The following is a 10,267-nucleotide window of genomic DNA, read 5'->3' on the forward strand; positions in this document are numbered from 1 at the left end:
TGAACTCATAGGGAGTAATTGGAATAATTGGCCACCTATCCAGCCCCTGTCAGCATTACGGTTGTCAAAGAATTCTATGCCAACCCAAGAATTTATTTGGATGACGCTAAAATGTTTATGAGCTACGTACGGGGAAAACACATTCCTTTTGATGCGGAGACCATCAACACATTCTTGAAGACTGAGTGCAAAAGGGGCAATGCACCATGCCAATTTGCCCAAATTTTGGAAGGTGACGTCGACTTTAGGGAGATTGAAAGGACTATATTCATTCTAGGTGGTAGGTTTCAAAGGAACAGGCAAGAACAACCTCTTCAAATCAAGAGATCCTTTCTCACCCCATTGGGCAAGCTGTGGATGTCTCTTATACATGTCAACCTCTCGTTGTATTTCCATGTATCCGACATCACCATTGGTAGTGCCATTAACTTATACTACATCCTTACAGGTTGATCCATCAATTTTGGCAATATCATTTCTAATGAAATCAACCTTTGTGCCCATGCTGCAAGTGTCAAATCTCCTATTGGGCATCTATTTTTATCACTTATCTGTGCCAACTGGCAGGGGTTAACATCTCACCCCCCACATTTGAGAGGCCTCGCAAGGGAATTGATTTGGCATACTATGCCCAATATTGTTTGCTTCATGAAGAAGGTCTCCCCATCCCATCACCTCAACCTCCCAGGATACATCGTCGTCCTTAGCTAGTTTAACCTCTAGTTAATCCATATCAGATGATGGAGATGAGGATGACATTATGGATGCTAAACTTGAAGCGCTACACAGAAGCGATTTAGCTACAATTGAGATTATCAGGCACTTGTATTTTTCTTCTCTAGGCCTCAACTACATGTCTCCCAAAGAGTTTAATGCTCGAGTAGCATGGCCTAGGGACTAGGCCTACTCTACTAGGGGAGGTGGAGCTTCTGCCAAAGCTACAACTAGCAACCAAGCTAAAGAAGAGGAGGAAGCTTATGATGCTAAGGAGGAAGAAGATTCTAATGGGACTAGGGACATTGTATCTTGAGCTGTAGATGATCATGAATAGAGTCTTATTTTAATTTATTTTAGTTTGAATTCCATCTTAAATTTGTGTTAGTTTCCAAGTTTTAGATTTAAGTTCTTAGCTTTTGTGTTTTAACTTGCCTAATGGAAACTCTTCATGCAATTGGTTTGGTGATTTGAGTGAATCATATACTTTGCATAAATTGAAAATAAAATCTCTTATGCTTGCTCATTATCCATGTGAATTGCTTTGAAAATCTGATTGAGATGATGGTTTTTTAGCTTGTTGAACATAGATTATGGTTGCTCTCATTTTTTTGGATATATGCTTGGTTTTTCTTGTGGTCAATATGCATGGAATTGTGTTTAACAAGTTATGGAACCCTGAACAAACTTGTGAGATGTTGTGCTCCAAATTGTTTTGTGAAGCGTTATCACTTTGGATCACAATTGATTTTGCTAGAGCTTCTCCTTTTGAATTATTCACTTGCTTGTTAGAAATTATCAAGGCCATTCTTTCTTCTCCCTCCTCTACAGTTGAGCCTAATAAGTCAATGCTAACCTTTTGAACCTGAAAAGAAAGACTTTCTCATTCCTAAAACCTTAAGCTTACTGAAAAATCTTTGACCTCCTTACCTTGACTTTAGTAGAGCATTCATTTCTGGTATAAGAGAATGGTTTAAGTTTGAGGGAGATCATGTTATACAGGAGCATTGAGAAAAACAAAAAGAAACAAGATAAAGAAAGAAAAGAAAAGTGAAGAGAAAGAAGAACAAGATAAGGAAAAAGAGTTCAATGAATGAAAGCTGAAAAAGAGTTGGGAATTGGTAACATTTGAATTGAAGCAAAAGAGAGATTTATGTTATGATGTTTTGATTTGTCTGCTCTCTTAACTCAAGGTGCTTTGTATCTAGAAAAACCAAATTTCCTTCTTAGCCCAACCACAATACAAGCCTTTAAAGTCCTTGTGATGCTAACTGGCATTTGAATGTGTTTATTTTGGTTGAAACGAAGGGCAAAATTGATTTGTGTGACATTGTGATGGTAGAGTGAAAGACATACATCCCTATACACCAATGAGTTTGAGTAAAACACTTTCTTTGGCGAAGAATGGTTCCATGCATTTAAGGAAAACATTTTTCCATGTCTGTTGATCCCTCAGCCTTTGCATCATCAAAATTTCTGTTCTTCAGCTTTATGCTAACACTTTTCAAATTTCCCACCTTGTCTACTAGTTAATTAATAAATAATAAATTATCTAATTTTACATTCTAAAATTTAATAAGTCGAGTTTGCGTATTGATCCTAGGTTATCCCTATATTACATTAGTGAGGAATCTAGTTTGTTGACTTTTTGTGCGGCTAAAAAGTGTTTCAATAGGTTATCTCTCAAAGAAGGATATATAAAGAGGACTCGCTGAAGAGAAAAAAAAATAATCAAGACAACAATTCATTGAATCCTTATGCTGCTTCTTTTTTCAAGCTTATATAGTCTAAATCTTTCTTTGAAAGAGAAAGGGTCTTTCCAAGTTTTCATATTTCATTATACTAAATATATCCTTTTTTGGAGAGTCGTTTGAATTTGTACTTGTAAACCAAAAACACTTTGATTGTGTTTATAGATTCAGAAGTGAATTCAAACATTTGTATTGTTTGACTCAGTGGAGTTAAACATTCTAGACATGTTGTCTAGTGTGGATACCAAGAGTGATTAAACTCATCTAGTCAGGTTGACTAGTGTTATAACTTGGAGTGGTTGATCATACTCATTGTATATTATGAGTGGTTTGTACTTGTTGTAATTTTGTCAAAGATTAGTGAGACTCTTTAAGAGGTCTTAAGGAAAAACTTGACGTAACTCAAGTTGGAACGAACCCATATAAAAATACTTGTGTTATTGTTTTTCTTCTTTAAAATGTTTTCCTAAATGCTTTATTAAACATAGAGGCGTCTAACAACTATTATAGTTCGTCTAACTCATACAATTGTCATTAAGCGCTAATTTACAAAAAGGTTTAAAACACTATTTTTAAAGCCCTCCTTCTAGTGGTGTATTTCATCAATTAAGAGAATCTAACAATAATACATCCAATATATTAATACACTAATTTATATTTTTAGCGAGTGTATTCTACATATTTTATATATTTTAGAGAGTCAACTTTTTATTTTTTGCACATATTTTATCTTTTTGTATTTTAACAAATTCTACTATTTATATTTTTCAAATATATTAATTTTCTAAACCTATAAATCATTTTTCATATTTATTCTATTAAAAACTTAATTATAAATTTACAAATATTTATTATTTTTCTTTTCAATTTTTAAATCTCTTTTAATAATAACACAAGCGAATTTACAGATAATTTAAAACTAGTTTGATATAAACTAAGTTTAAAATTTAAAGATATTTATTTATACAAGCAGGCCTTATTTTTGGTTTTGTTCTAATTCCAAAAGATGTCAGCTCCAGTTTTCATCCCCATTCAATTTATACAACAAATTTTCAATATTAGTGTAATTTAATTTTGTATTGGCAAAATTTTCTGATTAATGGAATTAAGAACTTTTGCTTTTGGTTGAAACACCGTGTTAGAATAAAATAAATCAAATGTTTGATAAAGTATTTTTCGCAGTAGAACGAAATGCCTTTTCCTATCTTATCTTTTTGAGATAACATTAGATCTTTTTTACTCACTCTTTCAATATATATTAAAAAGCTTGTAGCAAAAGGACAAGGAAAATCTCATACTCACATCAAATTTTTCTTGTTATCTGAAACCAATGAAATCAAATCCTTCACAGCAACACAGAAGGGAGAGAGAAACATAGGAATATGGCAACCCATCTGAATCATGTGTTCAGAACTTCAATTCTGAAGCACAAAACACAATCAGAGACCCCTTTGAGAACCTCACGAAGAACCCCAAGATTTGAAGTGATCAATGCAACAACATCTTCCACCAGCAGTGCAAGGCAGCTCATAGAGTCTGGCACAGTGAGGCCTATATTGCCCAAAGATGCTTCCTCAGCAATAAACTCAGAGGGCTTTATTCTGCTTGATGTTAGGCCATATTGGGAGAGAGAGAAGGCACGTGTGACAGGGTCTTTGCACGTGCCAATCTTTGTCGAAGACAAGGATAACAGCCCTATAACTTTACTTAAGAAGTGGGTGCATTTTGGGTACATTGGGTTGTGGACTGGCCAGTACCTCACTACTGTGAATTCTGAGTTCCTTAGTCAAGTGGAAAAAGCCGTTCCTGGTAAGGACACAAAGCTTCTTGTGGCATGTGGAGAAGGATTGAGGTAAGTATAATGGAAGAAAGTTTTATTTTTATAAAATATACAGCTATTTAGTTGTATCAAATTATTATATTAGCCTTGAACTTTGGATAGACACATATTTCTTCTCATTTCTTGCACTTAATTAAGTTGTTCCTGTTCTTAATGAGGAATTCAGTTAATTTTTATGGTAATCATCTTACTGGATATATTTGTTTTTCTTGCTTGTTTTCCATATGTAAAATTAAGATGCACAAGATTATAAAGGAGAATATTAATTTGTTGGTTTTGGTGAGTGATTCAGGTCAATGACAGCAGCTTCAAAACTGTGTAATGGAGGTTACAAAAATCTGGGATGGTTGGCTGGTGGATTTAATCGTTCAAAGGACAATGACTTCCCATCAGCAGAAGGAAAAGAGAAGTTGCAGTATGCTACAATTGGGGGAGTTTCTTACATATTCCTTCAGTTGCTCATATTTCTAAAGGCTGTGGGATAAGGAGTTATTTTGACACCTTTTAATGTTGTTCATGTTGTGCAACTTTTGAATCTTTAAGCCTCTGTAGCCTAGTTACAACTACATCTTCTTCAACTTCCATATAAAGTATGACGTTTTGCAGTTTTGTAGATAGTTATGCAAGTTCCCTGTTTGATACAATTGCAGAAGTAGCTTGTCATTTATCATTGCCAATATTAAATCTCTTGTTTTGGTATCATAGAGTGAACATTCCAGTTTATTTTATGAATTTCCTAATCTATGTTTACTAAATAGCTAATTTTGGTTTATTTTTCATTATGAAAATGTTGGCAATGTAATTTTTTTTTCCGGAAACTGAAAAATTTCTTGCAGAAATCATTAAGGTGAAACCTGAGTTTGAGTTATGGATTCTGGACGAGAAACAACTTAGCTGTTGGAGTATTGTCTGTATATAATATGATACTCTTAAGCTGAAGTTCGTAAAAAAAATAATAAATAAATAATTGAAACTTAGTGACAATTAGTGGTGGATTTTGGCACATGTCAAATGGCTTAATTTGTTAGGTTTTCGCAACTAGGGATTCAAAGTAGTTAAATAATATATATATATATATATATATATATATATATATATATATATATATATATATATATATATATATATCCTATGAAAATTTAACAATTAATTTAAGTATTTTAAATAATTTATTTTAACTTTAAAATAAATAAATTTAATGATATTTTTTTTAATATTAGAAGTTTGTGGGTTTTTGTCTAAAATGTCTCCAAGTTAAGGATTTGAATACTAGATCCATGTATCTCCTTAGACTTTATCTCTTCTAGGCCAAAAATCATACACTACAACCTGATATCCAAACACAAGGTTCAAAAGAAATTTTAGACTATTTAGCCTATTATATAAGACTTAAAGTAAATCTAAATCTACTAAGAATTCACTAATAGTCCATGATAATAAGAGTTTAGGTTCATCTTCCACATATAACTCCAACTCTTCTTGAGTATGCATATTCATGGTTAGGAGATATGCCATCAATTCCTTTATGTACAACTTTGCTAACTTCTACAATTTGTATTTCAAGTCCCTAGGTACAAACTCTTGTGTTGTATAATTCACTTCATTGTTTCTTAATGCCTTTGAAGCTTATGCAATGACTATTTGTTCTCACATCAATAATAACCTAAACTTTGTCTTGATGCATCACAATAAACTTCAAGCTTCTTCTTTGGATTAGGTAGAATTAAAATTGATGCATGAGTTAATCTTCTTTTAAATTTATGAAAATTAGCTTCACAAACATCATTCCATATCAATTCTTGTTCTTTTTTACTTAACTTGGTTAGCGGTAAAGATAAACAAGAAAATTATTTAATAAACTTTCACCATGTAATACCAAAAAACTTTAAATTTTTGTTGGAGTTGTTTGTCATTCATGTTAGAAAAGGTGATGCCTTATATCTTAACCAAGAGGGGTGTGAATTGGTTAGCCCTTTAAAACTTGATCATTTCAAAAACTTTATGAGTTCTTTGTGTTTCTTGAAACCAATAAAACAAGTATGATGAAACAACAATAAAAGAGAAAAGTGAGAAAGATCAACACAACGATATATACTAGTATGACCACGCCTATATCTAGTCTTCCTTCAACAACCTTAGTTGAAGAGATTCCACTATAATGATTGAGTTACAAGAATACAGAGATATACTCTCTAATTGTACTTCTCACCACACTTAAAATCACTTATAGTAACAAGATGTGAACACCCTCACAATCTTACTAAAATAGAGAACAATACCAGTTCTCCAAACACCTTGAAAGCAATCCCAACTTTTCAAGAAGAACACCACGGTTCTCTTCCCATGGCAAACCTACACAGGAACACAATCCACAGATTGAAAATGATAAATCTAATCTTCACAGTAGTGCACCAGCAGTGCAAAATTGATAAGAATGCTTCAGCTCAGATTTCTTGAAAGAATCTTGATGATAAACCCAAATTTTATTTTGATTCTTCAAGACTATTTTTAGACACTCCTGCAATCAATACTTAATCAACAAGTTAGTTATGAAATTGATAGTTGAAATGATTGTATTGAAACAACACACAAGACAATTATATATAGGATTTTTTGAATCTTGACGCACTTTAATCGATTATGCAATTAACGTAATCTGTTAAACTTTTCATTCTGCTTTAACAATTTTACATTTGTTTAAGATTTAACGCACATACAATCGATTAAATAATTCATACAAGCCAACAATAAATTCATATGACCGTTAGAAACAGTTAAGACTTTAAATGAAATTCATTTTCACAAGAGAAACATATTTAATCAATTAGGAAACTTATGTAATCGGTTATGTTCAACACTTAAGTAAATTTTCATATCAATTTCCATTCCACACAGATCAATGCACTTATCAAACACCTATTGGCATAACAACGTGTTTTAATCGATTATACAACTAATGTAATCGATTACTACACAGTTGTTTGCCCTTGTTAAGAAAATCATGATATCTAAAGAAATCTAACAGATTATATACATTGTCTAATCGATTATTTCTACCAAAAATGTAGTGTGCAATCTGTTTAAACTCATGATTCATTTACAAACAATGAATACATATATCAAGAATCGAAAGCACAAAAACAATAAGGATAAATCAATTGTTATGCTATTTGTTGTGTAAGAAACCATAAAACCATTCTTGTTCTTTATCAAAAATATTAGATATATAGGTGAGTATAGCTCCCCCTATCAATAATTTCTAATGTGTTACTATTTCAACCTTTGATGGATCCATCATTTCCCTCATTGAAAACAATGTGGCCTAAGAATTGAACTTGACTGAACAAAAATACATGTTATGATAATTTAGCATATAATTGCAATTCTTTCAAATTTTGTAACACGATCCTCATATGGTTCTTTAGAGCTTCTTGAATAGATAAGGATATCATCAATAAATACCACCATAAATTTGTCCAAAAACTAGTGAAAAAATTACTTCATGTACTCCATGAATACAATTAAACATTAATATCTTAAATGCAGTCTTTAAAATATATTCTTTTTGAACCCAAATTTCGTGATATCTTGATCCTAGGTCAATTTGTGAAAATATTAGCAAGCTAATCTTCTATGTTTACATATTGTAAATCCATAGTACCCTTTTGCTCATAGTTGTGATGTATTCAGCTTCAACTATCGAGAGGGCTATTGTCCCTTGTTTCTTGCTCATCCAAGATATAAGGTCCAATGAAGTGACATACTTCACTTGTGCTCTTTCTTTCAATCATATCTTTAGTGTAATTTGCATCATAGTATCCTTGGAACCTGAAAGTTACCTTTCCTTTAAAGTAAAGACCAAGATCAACAGTTCCAATAAGATAACGAAAGATTCATTTAATAGCAGTCATATGAGTATTCCTAGGGTCTGATTGAAATCTAGCACAAAGGCAAACACTAAATATTATATCAGGCCTACACGCAGTAAGGTATAAAAGTTAACATATAATTTGTCGATAAACGATTTTGTCCACTTTTTGCTTAGCTCTAATCTTGCCCCAAGCTGGTTGATGGATGCATAAGATATTCATCTCCTTTGGTTCGTCCAGGTTGAACTTCTTAAGAAGCTCACTGACATACTTCGTCCGATGGATAAAGATAGTGTCTTACTCTTGTTTGATCTGCCAACCTAAGAAGAACTTCAACTCTCCCATCATGCTTATCTCGAATTCATTCTGCATTATGTTAGAGAACTCCTTGCAATGATGAAATCATTGTTGAGATTTTTGCGAAACAAAGTTGAGTCTAGTTTACCCCTGAATAGCCATTTTGAACTAGAAAAAAACTTAATCGTTCATACAAAGATTTAGGATCTTGTTCCAATCCAATAAGGCTTTGTTTAATTTAAAAACATGTTTGGGGTTAGTGGAACACTCCTAGGGGGTTGTTCCACATAAACTTCTTCTTTGATGTCATCATTGAGAAATGCACTTTTGACATCCATTGAAAATAATTTTATTTTACTATAAGCAGTAAAAGATAATAAAATTTTAATTGCCTTTAACCTGGCAATAAGAGCTTAGATCTATGTGTAATTTATGTCTTCGTATTGTGAGTCAACCTTACAAGTGTTTTACTTAACTTTTCAACAAACACGAAATGTTTTGAAATATTACAAAAACATAATGAATAAGTCTCTTTGAGAGAAGACAAAACTTAAAGAAAGAAGCAACATGAATGTATTGCAATAAGATAATTCTTGTTGTTTTTCTTTTTATGCAACTCTCTTTATATAGACGTCTTCAAAAAGATTCGTTACTTAAAACTTTGACTTTCTTCTAGAGGTGTAGCCTTTAAGGTAGAGTGAGAAGCTTTGTTGCGTCTTGGCAAAACAATTGTGTTGTGTGTACGGAAAGACAAGAAAAAAGCATGTAGGAAGAATTCCTTGAATATTTTCCTATCTCTTAATGTTATTATGATTTTGAAAAGGCTTTTTGATAAAGGTAAAAATCTGCACAGGAAAAGAAAGCATAACACAACATGGAAAGAAGTATTAGAATGTTTATGCTTTAAAGTGTTAGACGATCCTAAACGTTTAGACATAATTCGAGTACTATTGTATAACATTGTCTGTTTGAGTAACATTATGTCATTTAGGATATTTAAGTTATATAGCGTTTAATTGATGATATAAAATTCCATTAGACACTATTCATATTAGACGTGTTAAAATTTCTTATAGTGTTTAGTGCTTATCTAGATGGTCAAACATTCTTTAGACACTATTTTAGTTAGACGCTCTTATATCATTTAAAGTACTTAAGATGTAGTTGATAAGTGTGAAAAAGAGTTGTTTTTATACTTATAAATGAACTCAATCTTGTAATTTTTCATGTTGTTCCTCGTTGAAAAGTTGTAATAGGTAGTAGATTGTTATGTAAAATATTGTACAGGAAATGATATATTATTTAGACTCTGTCAGCCAATTTTCGCAAAGCGAAAGCCAAAATTCGCACTGCCAGAAAAAGAAAATTCGCATAGCGCACCAGTACCTGTGCGCTGAGCGAATAACATCAGTTAAAATACAGCAGTTAAGAAAATTCGCATAGCGCACCAGTACATGTGCGCTAAGCGAATTAATGAATTTAAGTGGCTTTAAAAGACGTGACAGAGTGACAGAAACATTCCCTTCGAACAGAAGTTCCAGACAAAAGAAAGAAACGAAAACATCTCAGGAACTTCCGGAGACTACTTCAAGGCATCAAGACACCATTGTTGCAAGGGATTGCTTCAAATGTGTACGTTTTAGATGATTAGGAGTAGTTAAATTTCTCTTTCGTTGGGATTGGATGTAATGAACTCACTGTAATTTTCCTGCTCAATATATCGTTGTTTGTTCATATGCTCTTTCTTGAATTTATTATCATTGTATGAAAATATAACGTTCTTTTAATGTCTTTGA

At 32.3% G+C, this 10,267-nt stretch overlaps 1 protein-coding gene across 1 annotated transcript; it reads left to right on the forward strand.

Moving 5' to 3' along the window:
- Positions 1 to 3,738: 3,738 nt before the first annotated feature.
- On the forward strand, positions 3,739 to 5,007 carry LOC124829108 (Rhodanese/Cell cycle control phosphatase superfamily protein). Its single transcript, XM_047302605.2, has 2 exons — positions 3,739 to 4,317; positions 4,598 to 5,007. The coding sequence occupies exons 1-2, from the start codon at positions 3,848 to 3,850 to the stop codon at positions 4,788 to 4,790; spliced, it is 663 nt and encodes a 220-aa protein (XP_047158561.2). The 5' UTR covers positions 3,739 to 3,847; the 3' UTR covers positions 4,791 to 5,007.
- Positions 5,008 to 10,267: the final 5,260 nt, after the last annotated feature.

Source organism: Vigna umbellata, chromosome 9 (assembly GCF_029865625.1).
Source record: "Vigna umbellata cultivar VRB3 chromosome 9, Vumbellata_1.0, whole genome shotgun sequence".
NCBI lineage: Eukaryota > Viridiplantae > Streptophyta > Magnoliopsida > Fabales > Fabaceae > Vigna > Vigna umbellata.

Excerpts from the sequence above, each read along its gene's own strand:
- LOC124829108 (XM_047302605.2), top strand. The coding sequence starts at position 3,848 with ATGGCAACCCATCTGAATCATGTGTTCAGAACTTCAATTCTGAAGCAC. Across the intron at positions 4,318-4,597 it reads GCATGTGGAGAAGGATTGAG|GTCAATGACAGCAGCTTCAA; the intron begins GTAAGTATAATG and ends TGAGTGATTCAG.